This window comes from Equus asinus, chromosome 5 (genome assembly GCF_041296235.1).
Source record: "Equus asinus isolate D_3611 breed Donkey chromosome 5, EquAss-T2T_v2, whole genome shotgun sequence".
NCBI lineage: Eukaryota > Metazoa > Chordata > Mammalia > Perissodactyla > Equidae > Equus > Equus asinus.
In genome coordinates this window covers 31,459,540-31,472,791 of record NC_091794.1, presented here as the reverse complement: position 1 = coordinate 31,472,791, position 13,252 = coordinate 31,459,540, and the positions used below count along the sequence as shown (strand labels likewise).

Here is a 13,252-nt window from a genome sequence, read left to right as displayed (position 1 = left end):
ATTATGAATTGGTGTGGCATTTTGTCAAAATTGTTTTTGATAATATCTATAGAGATGATCAAGATATGGGATCACATTGACTGATTCTTGAATGTTAAACTAATTTTGGGTTCCTGAGTAACCTCAATTGCTGTTTATGTATTATTTCTTTTGCATATTTTTAGATTTGATCTACCAATATTTTGTTTAGGACTTTGTGTCTATCTTAACAAGGGATATTGGTCTATATTGTTCTTTTCATATAATATCTCCATCAGGTTTTGTACTCAGTGTACGCTGGACACATTAAATGAATTGAGTAGTGTTCCCTCCTCCTAACTTATCTGAATCTTTTACACTTCAACCTCATAGGAATTTAATTTCATTTATCCACCCATTACTTTGTGCTTTTATTGTCCTAAATTTTACTTCTACATACTTTATAAACACTACCTTACAATGATTTTTTTCTTTTTTGCTTTAAACAATAAATTGTCTTTTAGAGAAATAAAGAGAAAAAATAAAAGAAGCTAGCCTGTTGAAAACTTATCCTCATGTTTAGATTTTCTTTCTTCCCTCAAATCTGAAATTCCATTTGTTATCCTTTACTTTAGCCTTGAGCTTCTTTTTATATTTCTTGTAGTGTAGATACGGTGGTTACAAATTTTCCGAGTTTTCATTTATCAGAAAATATCTTTATTTTATCTTTATTTTTGAAGGATAATTTTGCTACACACGAACACTGATTTGACAGGTATTTGTTGTTGTTATCACTTTAAAGTTGTAATTTTATTATTTTCTGGCCCGTATTGTTTATAATTAGAAGACAGTCATTATTTACATAATCATTCCCTTGTATGTAATGTGCCATTTTTCTTTGGCTGCTTTGAAGATTTTCTCTTCATCTGTGGTTGTTAGTTTTTGGGCTAGAATGGCCCAGATGCTTTTTCTTTATATCTCTCTTTTTTGGGGTTTCCTGAGCTTCTTGGACCCGTAGATTGATGTTTTGAAATGAAATCTGGGAAACTTTCAACTGTTATTCTCTCAATAATTTTTTCTGCCTCATTCTCTCTTTCTCCTCTCTGGATCTTTAAGTACTGAATTATAAACAGTATGATATTACACCACTGTTACCTGAGACTTATTTTAAAAAAACAATTTTCTGTTTTTTCAGATTAAGTAACTTCTATTGATCTGTTCTCAAATTCACAGAGTCTTTATTCTACCATCTCCATACTACTACCAAGCCCATCCAGTGATTTTTTTCACTTTAGATATTATCCTTTTTGCTTCTAGAATTTCCACTTGTTTCTTACTTTTTATCTGCTAAAACTCTATATCTGTTCACTGATTTTTGTATAGTTTCTATTCTCTAATAGATTCCCCAGCTGTTCATTCTTTATAACCATATATTTTGCTTTAAGTCCTTAAAAATATTTATAATAACTGATAGTAATAGCCTCTTTATATCCTTGCCTGCTAATTCCAACATCTGGGTCATCTTGGCATCTGTGTTAACCGATTGCTTTTTTCTTGATTATTCACCACATTTTCCTACTACTTTGTACATCTAGTAACTTTTAGTGGACGTTGTGAAAGATACATTGTAAAGAGTCTGGATTAGATTGCCCTTTTTTTTAATGATTGCTGAGTTTTGAGCTGGCACATAGCTATTTCCTAGAAGCTCTTCTTCCTTCTGTCAAAGCTTGGTTTTAGGCTTTGATAGGTTAGCTCCAGAACAGCCTTTGCAAGTAGGCTGTCCATATAATTTATGGCCTCTTCACTATCTTATCTGAATGCCAGGTGTGCTGATGAGATCTCTTCACTCTAAGTAGGTCTTTGATCTAACTTTTCCCAACAACCAGTGACCTCTAGAATCACTATTCCGTTATCTTCTTTGTGGATGCTGCTCTCTGTTAGGCCTCATAGTGTTTCATCTTGAGTATACACAACTCAGCCTTTGACCAAGGACTTGGGAACTCCTGTGTGCAGCACCCTCTTCTTCAGTACCCTACCCTACAAGTTCCAATTGTGTCAGCAGCACTACCTCCCCAGAGAGACTCTGCTTGGACCCCACTCCCTGTATAAAAGTTGGACAATTGTACCAATCTCCAGCATTGGCAAGGGCATGAGAGGCTCACTTCATGCAGTCATCTTCTCTCAGGGATCATTCTACCTAATGCCCTGTACTTGAAAACAATTGCCACCTATTTCTCCAGCTTTATCATTGTTTATGGAGGGAGGACACCTTTGGAACTATTTACTCTATCCTAGCCAGAAGAGCAAGTCTAAATACGTTTTTAAATTTTGAATTATGAAATATGTAATATTTCCTATGTAAAGGAAAAAACTAGAAAATGTAATAGTCACCAATGCATCACATTCAGATTCGTGGTCAGTATTTTCCCATATTTGTCTCAACTATGTGATCTTTTCTCAAAGAATTGAAACTTTACAGATTTAGTTAAAACATACTCTTTCGGTGATCTATTGCTGCATAATATACCACTCTATAGCTTATTAGATTTAAACAATAACATTCACTTATTTGTTTACTATTCCACAAATTGGGCAAGGACAGCTTATTTCTTTCCCACATGGATTCACTTGGAATGTCTCAACTGGCTTTTGAAGATCCATTTCCAAAATGCTTGGCAATCATCTTGGTGTTAGTTGTCAACTGGGAGCTCCACTGGGGATGTTGCCTGGGGGTATTGGTTCCCTTCCACATAGCCTCTCCACATGGCAAGTTGAGCTTCTCACAGCATAGAAATATTAGGATAGTCAGATATCCTTCAAAGCAACTGACTTCTTTCAGAGCATAAAAACAGAAGTTGCCTAACATTCTTAATGCCTCCATTTTGATGAAGGGTCACAATGTCATATTGCAGGAGGCCACGTGTGATAGGAACCGATGTTGTCATTTCTGCAAATGTAATCTATGACACATTTTCCCACATTCTGTCTTACTGTCCCTCCCACTCAGAGGCAGCCACTGTACTCAATGTGTATACTTCTCATTTATACTTTTATACTTTCAGTACAGCTCTCTCTAGCACTGAATGCCTTTCAGACTTCCAGCATTCTCCACAGAGAGCCAAGCAAAATATTGAGAAATCTCACAAATGTGTTATAGGACAGGGATTCCCTAGATGTGTTTACCCAAGACTCTTCTAAGATTATCACATTGCTGACAGCTTGAGCTGCAAAAATTCATTCTTTTTCCTTCTCCCAATTTGAATTTATAGCCCTGCCCTTCTAGTTACAGGTTTCATAGGAAAAATAACATGTAGAAAAGAAGTTTCCTAAATTATGTGTCTCATGCAGAAAACCTGACTGTGTGGCTCATCCTTTAAGAGTGGATTCCAATCTCTTCCAGGTTGAAGATCTCCTTTTAATTAAGACCTCTCTCCATACGTAATTGTTTTTAGTAGTCTTTAGCTGAAAAAAATACACAACACAAGATGTTACACTAATCTTAATACTACTTGTAAATAAATTTATATTTATTAATCACTGTACTTGTGTTCATTTAAAAAATAGAAATATGCTTTATGAGATATTTATATATTATGCAGCCAGCAGATAATTATTGTTGTGTATATGACTTTGTGGAACTTATCATAATAACACCAGTATACAAGATGTTTGCAGCCCAGAGATGAGGAACTTTTACCACAGCTCACATTGCTGAATCTTGCTTTAGCTCTGTGTTAGTTCATGGTCCTCCTTACATTATGCTCCTTGCACTCATCAGTACCTGTGCCAGTGTGCTTAATATCCTTGAATGTGAAAACTGTTGACATCCCTCCCTAGTCCCTGCCAAGTCGCTTGGATGAGATTCTGTTGTCCTGGCTCCATACAGACTCAACTTCTTCATCATTGTCTCTTGCCTGAACTCTCGTGGAAACCATGGAAAAATCTGCCAAATGACACTGGTGTTCATAATTTACCCATTTTCTTTTCCTTCTTTTTCACACTAGCAATGTATTTATCTATAATATATAAATGGCTCTTAACAAATAGGCTTCAGGACATGGTGGTATAAGTTAAAGTTTCCTCTTGCAAAGCGAGATTTCTCTCTTTTTAAACTAGCTGTGTAGTTGTTTCTCTAACTCTTTTAAATCACGTCTGCTGTCTATTAAGGTCTAGATTCTTTTCTTAAAACTCATTTCTGAAAAACACATTTTTCTTAAAAATTTTCTTTTTAAAAAGATATCATTTGGTCGGCATAGTCATGATCTCCTTTAATAATTCTTCACCAAATGCTTTATCCAACAACTTACTCAAAATATATTTGTACGCAGCTATTATATGTACTGAGGATACAGTATCAATCCATAGACAATGTTCCAATCCTCTTGGTAGATTGGACAGACATAATAAGTAAACCTATAAACATACAACATTTGCAGGGATAAGTGACTTGGAGAAAAAAAGAGTGGGCAAAATATGGAACAACAGGGATTGGATAACCATTTTAGACAAGGTCAGGGAAAGTCTCTCTGAGAAGGTGGCATTTGAGGACGGAGACTTTGCAGGAAGAGAGACCAATTAAATGAAAAGGCTCTGAAGCAACAATATGCATGGCTTACTCAAGAAACACCAAGGAGGTCAGTGTGAGTGGAGGGCAGTGAGTGAGAGGATGAGAGAAAAGATATGAGGTCAGAGTAGTGAGGGGTGACTCTAGTAGATTATGGTAAGCACTTCAGATTGCATTCAGAAGAAGACATGTCATTGAAAGTTTATGTACAAAGGAATGCCATGCTCTGACTTACATTTTAAAATGCAGTCTCTCTAGTTGCTGTGGGGGAACAAGGTCAGCAACAAGAAACCTTGAAAGAAGAGTATGATAGAAATCCAAGAGAGAGAGAATGAGAGTTCAGATTATGGAGGTAGTAGTCAGGTAATGAGATGTAATCAAGTTGCAGTTATATTTTGAGCCTTTAGTTGACTAAATTTACTAATGTGGGGTGTGAAAGACAAACAGGAGCCAATAGATGACTAACATTTTAGACCTGAGCAGCTGTGTGAGTGGAGGTGTTCTCTAAAGAGATGAAGTATACAGAAGGAGCAGGAGGTACTGAAGAGGTCAGTTTTAGTCATTCATGCTTAATTGCCAATGTATTAGTTGGCTTGGGTGGCTTTATTTCTCACAGTTCTGGAGGCTGGGAAGTCCAAAATCAAGATGCCAGCAGATTTGGTTCCAGGTAAGAAGTCTCTTCCTGGTTGGCAGATGGCCACCTTCTGTCTGTGCCCGGGTATGGAGAGAGAGGGAGCTCTGGTCTTTGTCCCTCTTCTCATAGAGACACTAATCCCATCAGGGGAACCCCACACTCAGGACCTCATTAAAACCTAATCACCTCCCAAAGGCTCCAGCTTCAAAAACCATCACGTTGGGGGTTAGGACTTCAAAATATGAATCGTGGGGGGACACATTTAGTCTATAACAGCCAATTAACATTCAAAGGACTATGAAAAGTAGGCAGCTGGATACAATAGTATGGAATTCAGGAGAGAGTTGGGTTGAAAATATAAATTTTGGAGTCATCAGAATAGTAGGTTGAACCATATGAGGTGTAAATTTTTTCAGTCAAAAAGGTGTCATATTGGCAATTTGATTTACCTTAAGAGTTAGTCATTAAAGCAAAAAGACTGAATGAATTACCCAAGAGTAAGAACAGTTAGGAAGAAGAAGTTTGAGAACTGAAGTGCTGCCTGAAACACTCCAACATTTAAAGGTCTAGGAAATTGGGAGGAACCCCTAAAGAATATGATATAGGATTGTGAGCATGTGTACACGTGAGTGCACATATGTGTGTGTGTTCAGTTTTGGTATACCTTATAAGGGTGTCCAGTTGCCTAACTAGGATTACAAGTTGAGGGTATTGTAACCTAGAATTTTACCAGAAAACTACTCTCTAAAAGAAATTATAATAAGGACTTAAGTTACTTTTTAAAATTTTAGATTAATACCAGAAATTTTATAGCATAATTTAATGAATATTAGAAATGTGTTTAAAATTGTGGGTATTTGAAATATATGGATTGGCTGAAACATTTTAAAGAAACTCCTCACTCTTGTTTGAACAGGGTATAGGAACCAAGGGAGACTTTCGGCCTTTACTTTTTGCAATGGTTCCCAAGCATGATTCCAAAATAATGTCTGTGTTTGCACAAGTCTTTTAGGGACCACGTAGTCAGAGCCCACAAAAGGATAAGAAATTGGGCTTTACCAAGTGTTCAGAGCAAGTTTTATGATTTCTTTGTACCTACTTGGTAATAAATAAATATATGTATACATATATATATATGGATATTGATATATATACGAATGAATTCGGTTTCAGACTTACTTTCTTTGTAACCTGGTAAGGAGATTTTGGGTGGAGTTGCTAGCCTATAACTATCTCCAATAACTGGCAGATACCACTATCCGATAGAACCCCAAAACTGAGCTTTCATTGGCTTAAGTCACTTTTCAACAATGTGGCCAGTGGTGGAGAATTGTCTTGGGAAACAAGAGATAATCCCAAATACAAAAAGCAAAACCAAACCAAAAGTATGTTCCAAGACGGGGGGTAAGATCATATCTATTTCATGGTAACAATTAGCCAGTAAGAGGAGGGCTGAGAATTGACCTCTGGATTTGAGAACATGAAGGTCATTGCTAATGCTAATAAAAACAGCTTTTTTGGAGTTGGGGGCTAAAAAGTACGATAGGAATGGGTTCAAGAAAGGCTGGGAAAATAGGAAGTGAAGATCATGTGAATAGCTGACTATGTCTTATGATCTTATGGAGAGATTAGAAATGTGGACATTTTTAAGGAAAACAAAGCAATGACCCTTTGGCATATCTTTCCATATTGGTCAGAGTCTAGGCAGGAAACAGAAGACACTCAAAACGGCTTAACTGAAAAGAATATAATGAAGGGTCTATTTACAGAGGTGTGGAGACAGTTAAGGGAACGAGCAACAATGGGAAGCCATTACCATCCCACGCCTGAAGGGGCAAAGGAGGGAAAAGGTAGGAGACCCATGAGAGCTAGAGGCATGGAACAGAGGCCTCTAGACAGGCATTGTAGTCAGAGGGGCACAGTACGGCAAAAATTTTGGCCTAGTACATGAGGGGGAGGAGAGTGTAATACATACCCTGATATTTCCTTTCTCCCTCCTTTTGATTTTCTGCCAATGCTTTGTACTGGTCCAACTCAACAGGAAGCTACAGGGCAAGGAAGCCTGGTGATGTATTCATGTCAGCCTTCCAGGGCGGAGCATGACAGAGAAACAGAGACAATGGACTTGAGGAGGGAAATAGAGAATACTGTTATTATAAATATTCTCTACGACTGCAGGAAGTCAAAAAAAAAAGTCACTATAAGGCAGGGAACTGAAAAATCCCCTTAAAAGTACCTAATATCACCTCCTTCCTATTCATACATTTAACTTACTAGGTGTTCTTTCTGCCTAGTACGGGGATCAGCAAACTTTTTCCGAAAAAAGTCCAATAGTAAATCTTTTACACTGTGAGACCTAAGAGGCAAAATTGAAAACAGTATGTTGTATTTATATAACCACTTAAAATATAATCATTTAAACACATAAAAAGCAGTCATTCAAATCCAGTGGGCTAGACTTCGCCTGTGGGCCATAGTTTGCCACCTTCTGGCCTAGAAAGTCTTCTAAATTTTTTCTAGCCTAAAGTCTGCTTGTTTTTTCAACGTCAAGTCCAAATAAAACCTCCTTCATGTGGTTTCTTATACTGGGGCTCTTTGAGCTGTGAGTGACAAAAAGTCAATTTTTACTAGCTTGAGATAGTAAAAGTACCAGTTTAAATTCAGAGGATGCTGGGGGTAGATCCTAGAATCCAGGAGCTGCAGGAACCCCGGCTGCTCCAGGGACCTCCTGATTTAGCTATTGTGGGAACATCAGAATACGCCTTCTTCTTTCTCTTATCTTTGTTTCTGTCTTCAGTTTGGCTTCATTGTCTACTAGTGAGGGCAAACCTTCCCCACAGGAAATAGAATGCTTATCTATCCCTCTTTATGTAATAATTCCAGGGAAGTCTTCTGTCTTGGTCACACACCCATCCTTAAATGAACATGTGTGGGTGGAAGAGGATGGAAGACTGGTGGTGGTAGCCAAGAGGAGAGGCTCTATGATTGCACAGGCTTGGCAGAGGAGCCCACTCGCTCCTGAGGAGGGTTTCCCAAAGGACGGGAGAATTCTGTTGCTAGGAGATGCAAACAGGAGATGTCTATTTCGGGGAGATACAAATGTCCCAATTATAGTCCAATGTGTGACATGCCATAAGAGATGTCTGACACACGTTTTATCACCCCCAGTACCTAACATCACACTTGGTAGACATTCATGCGTTTTTGATGAATGAATGACTCAGTTCCCCCAGCTGGTTGTGAACACTCTCTTCTCTAAACTGGCCCAGATTTTTATCAGCTGCTCTCTAGTTCTATACGTTGTATTAGAGGATTTTTTGTGCCCCTATATTAGCTTGTCTTTAATCCCGGGAGGCAAAGAAGGCCCGGGAGAGCCAGGCACACCGTAAGCATGCCGCGGAAATCTCAGCCCCAGAACCAAAGCACAGAATGCTGACGGCACCGCTGACACTAATGATTCCGTTCTGGACGACCCCCGTGGCCTTTTTGTTGAGGCCTTCAGGACACAAAGCTCCCACCGAAAGACGCGACCCTCCTTTGGGAGGGAGGCAGGGCTGGGGGCGGGGGCACAGCGGGGCCTCAGCCTCAGGCGCGTCACCCGGCACAAAGGAGCCAGCAGGGAGGCGGCCGCGGGAGCCGATCTCAGCTCGCCAGCCACTCGCAACTGCGGTTCCAGACCTGCAGCTCCCCTCCCCCTCCATCTCCCCTCCCCCTCCCCACCCAGGCCCGCCCGCCCACCTTTCTGTCTCCTCTCTCCCTCCGTACTGGCCGGCCCGGGTCCATTTCCGGGCGCCGGCTATTTGGTATCGATCCGGGCCGGGAGTGCGCGAGCAGGTGGCTGCGGCGGGGCAGCTGGGCCGCCGCCTGGGGCGCCGGCGCCCGTCTCCCGCCGCCTTTGTCGCCAGCCCTTGCCCGGCGGCCCGCCCTCCTCGGGCCCGCGCGCGCTGCCGCTTGGACTTGGCGCCGCGTCGGGCGCTGCTGCTGCTGTTGCTGCGCGCGGGGCCGCGCTCGGGGCCGGCGGCGGCCGGGCAGCGGGGCGGCTGGGGGCAGCCGGACCCCGGGCCAACATGGCTGAAGTCGGCATCGACCAGTCCAAGCTGCCGGGAGTCAAGGAAGGTAGGGGCCGGGCGTGGAGCGCGCGCGGGGCCCCTCCCCTCCGCCAGCCCCGGTCCTCTCGGGGCAGGGGCGGTGTCCTTCGGCCCCGCGGCCCGGCGCCCACGGGTGCTGGCCTGCCCTGGCCGGGAAGGAGACGGAATGGAGGCTGTATTGTGGGACCTTGGGCAAGTCCCTTAGGTTGTAAGCTTCAGGTTTTTCCTGTTTAAGGAGATCGGGGAAGAGAGGATAGCACCACCCTCATCAAGTGGTTGTGCAAGTGTTCCAGGCACTAAGCACAGCCTTTCATGGACGCTCCAGGGCTCGCCAAGTTGGACTTAATTTGTGTTCTTAAAAATCAAGGCCCAGCCTAGTTGGCGTTAAGGCTAGCACAGGGGAGGGGTTGACATCCAGTTCCTTGTGGAGCCTTTGTTTTGAAACTTGACTCTTTCCCTCCTCTCTACTTTTTCTAGCTCAGCGTCTGGCTGGCTGACTTTCCCACCTTCCTCAAGGTTTAAAAGTTGAGTCTTGGCACTGCCCAGAGCGGGCGGCGCATGGGAAGCTGCTATAAGCTTTTTCCTGCGAAAAGCAGTGAGGGACGGGGAATAGGGGACTGACAGGTGACCTTGATTTTTAGTGGCTCCCTATACTGGTATCCAGAAGATAAATATTGCTTAGTACTTGTCTGACTGGGCTACCAGCAAGTAGTCCTTTGACTTCCCTTCCCTGGTCTTGGTCACTTGCCCCAAGACCTGGCATTTTCGCTGCTGGATCACCTTAATCTTTAGTTATCTTAAGCTCTTTTTTGGCCCTAGGAAGCTCAGAAGTTCCAAAGTGTTCTCTGGCCTTGTAAAGGTTCTCTTTGTTGTGGATGTCATTTGTTTCAGCTGAGCATTGTGGCCTGCGGTGTCTTGGGAATGTAGAATTGAAAATAAGGATCTTTGCTTTCTTGGAACTGCGTGTTTCATTGTCAGTTTGATTTGACTCAAATGGCCTTGTGGATGCACCGGCCAACCCCCAAATTCCAAGAAAGCTTGACTGCTTTCTTTCCGAGAGTTCCAAACACTAGGAGACCGAGTCACTGGTTTTATGTAGAATTTTTACTGGAGCTGGGCCTGTCCTATTGTTGCTGAAGGGTATTAGAGCTTAGGCCTGAGATTTTAGCAGTAGTATTTTTCATCCTTTCAGTTCCCAGCCTGGCTTTGGTGAAGATTCTGGCATTCACATGTAAATGTAGTTTTTACAGCACTGTCAAGACTGGAGCGTGAGTGATAGGAAAGGCAAATCTACACTTTGAAAGTCCTTTGAAGTTGTCTGGTTGTCCTAAGTCTTTTGAGAATGAGGTGTCTGTGTGTGTTGGATGTCTCTAGAGAAAAAGCGATTCTTGTGTACTGTGTAGTGCTTCTTTGGGAGTGGGGGATGAGTAAAATGACAGTTGGAGTTAAACACAACCTTAGCATGTAAAGTATTCTACCATATTGAAACTAAAAAAAAAATCATATAGTGCTTTGATTTACTCAGCCAAGTATACATGTCAGTGACCTGGAACAAACTTGAAACTCATTTTCTGTATGTGCATTTATATTACTCTTAAATCTTCTGGTTTCTAACCAAGACATGAATGATTTGTTCTAGTGTATTTTTCAAGGGGTTCATCAAACACTTTCCATCTAAAAGAGTGCGAGATTTTTCCCTTGCAAAACTTTGGAGTTTAACACATTCGAATTGGCTTTCATTTTGTGTAATACGGTGTTTGGCAATCCAGTTTACATAATGTGGTAAAGGGGTAAGGAAATTTAGTGGGGCTCTTTCATTAAGTTAGAATTAAATATTGATTGATTTTGAAGGTGGTCAGAAATTGTTGAGAAGATCGATGTCTTTGTAAGCTTCTAACTTTTCTGGAAATGATGTAGTGGGAACGACCTAATGGTGTACTTTTTGATCTGGGAAGTACTGCAGTCTAATAAAGTGTATCTTTCTCTAATAAACTCTTAATTATGATCCATTTACTCCCTAACAATGTCTTTGGATCTAATTAAAGAGAATAAAGCTGGTTCCCATGATTGGGTAAAACATACACAAACATTGAGACTGTTCTTAATAACTGAAACTCCAACTCAGTTTGAGAAGGAAGTTTAGTAGTAATTTGCTTAATATTCTGGCACAGTTTTTAAACTCCATTTGTAGAAATCTGTGTCCTCCACTTCTCTTTTCAGTTTAAACCTTTGGTGGGTTTATATACAATTATGATTTGGGATCATGGGTTAGATTCCAATAGAGATTGAGAAGAATAGTGCAGTGGGTGTCTGCCCCTGCCTGCTGTGTTTTCTCTAGGAAGGGGCGGGGAGCCCTGTCACCTTTGTTTCACATCTCAGTAGAGGTCTTGGGTAGCAGCTGACGTGAGGAAAAGGGAATACTTGAAAATTTCCATTTCTAGGTTGAAATCTAATGCTTGCTTACTTAGTTTGAAGACGGTCAAAAATATTCATCATTTGGACAGACCTTTAAAAAAAAAGACTATGGTGGTATTTTTCCCTTGGGAAATCTTTTAAGATGGGAGACAGAGGGACACTTTTGAGTTCATATGTAGGTGAAAAGAATTAAGTCTGAGTGTCCACACACTTCATTATTTCTGGTTTAAAAGCGTGTTTGGAACAACCATTACTTTTTATAATAGAAATACTATTGCCGATGCTTAAGAATAATGCTTTATTTCTTCTGAAACATATGAGGTCTATGCAGCAAGATTAGAGATAATTCCCAGCCATGTTTTTAAATCAGTAGATGTATAACTGAAATGCGTCATGCAATTTATGAATAGTAGGCAAAGGTAAAGTCGTGTTCTAACAATATTCTGAAAGTTTCTTAGTTTAGATCAGAGCTGGGCATATGTTTTTCTAAAACTGAACACTTTTCATCAATTAACAGACTTACACTTTGGGTCAATTTTAGTTTCAATTTTGCTGAATTTTCTTTCTGAAACAACAATGGGGACTCCCCACTTTACTTTTTACTCTCTTCAGTTAGATTCCTTATTATGACTTAATTTGAATTGCTCACTTAGCGCTGTGATCTTGCCGTTTCCCTCATCTAACAAAGGTTTCACATTATCTTACAGTTCTGGTCTAAGAGTATTAGCCTGTCCGTCAAAGCCGTTTCTAGACCCTTTCAAACTTTATTAATTCCTTTGCAATTGTTTAGGTGTCGGAGTTTTCCCACTTTTAGCCATTTAGCATTTCTGTTTCACCCCTCCCATCCTCTCCCAGTGCCAGCCTTCTTTTTCCTTTCCTTGTAGCAGTAGGGGATTTTATTTTGTGTTATGTATGCTTCAGATGGAAGTTTCCACCATCTCCAAAGTTGGTTAACTCTGTGTGTGTGTATGTGTGGGTGTGCACGCGTAGCATCGGAAATCACTGCGTCTAGAAGTGACTTATTTCTTGAAGTAAAGGTAGCTAGCTATTCTGAGAGCAAATCCTTTTTCTTTCATGAAAGATAAAAGTTAATACTTTTTCAGAAATATACCTAGAAAGCACTGATTGATTTTTAGGCCCAGGACAACCCAGTGGCATAATAGGGTAAATTAAATTAATGGCATAAATCCAGAACTTTAAGGGAAAGTTACAGAATTACATCTGGTGCAGCCAGTTAGCCCAGTATTCCCAAGGATCTAAAGCACATCACATGCATGCTAGACGTCTAATGGGACTGCAGTCTGTGAGATGTACGTTACCAGGCTCCAGGGCAAACTCAGTTTCTCTTTTCTTCAAAATTCCACAGCAGTTGTTTTTAGCGGTTGTTTTTTAATGAGACCACCACGGCTGGATGTCCTTGAGTTGGGAAGTTTATGTCTTGTTTATCTTTCTTCACCGTCATCTGGGGTCAGGTCTTTTACATAGGCAGCAGCTATTCAGCAAACATTCAGCAAATATTTGAATGTGTGAATGAATGAATGAGCGAATGAATAAATGTGTTCTCAGATGCTCCCTGTTGGTTCAGGAATCCTG

General features: G+C 40.8%; 2 protein-coding genes across 3 annotated transcripts in view; one reads left to right on the top strand and one right to left on the bottom strand.

The window, feature by feature from the left end:
* The window catches only part of UTS2B (urotensin 2B), a 45,585-nt gene extending 36,551 nt beyond the window's left edge, over nt 1–9,034 (bottom strand). Inside the window, exons 1-3 of the mRNA XM_070509202.1 lie at nt 8,895–9,034; nt 7,132–7,280; nt 3,312–3,420 (exon numbers count right to left, since the gene is read on the bottom strand). The gene's annotated coding sequence lies outside the window, so the exon portion shown is untranslated. The remainder of the gene's footprint in view (nt 1–3,311; nt 3,421–7,131; nt 7,281–8,894) is intronic.
* CCDC50 (coiled-coil domain containing 50) overlaps nt 8,560–13,252 on the top strand; it is a 69,257-nt gene continuing 64,564 nt past the window's right edge. For both annotated transcript variants that reach the window (XM_070509200.1, XM_014843286.3), the window contains exon 1: nt 8,560–9,272. In XM_070509200.1, coding sequence (XP_070365301.1) covers nt 9,224–9,272 — 49 coding nt within the window. In that variant the 5' untranslated portion in view covers nt 8,560–9,223. The remainder of the gene's footprint in view (nt 9,273–13,252) is intronic.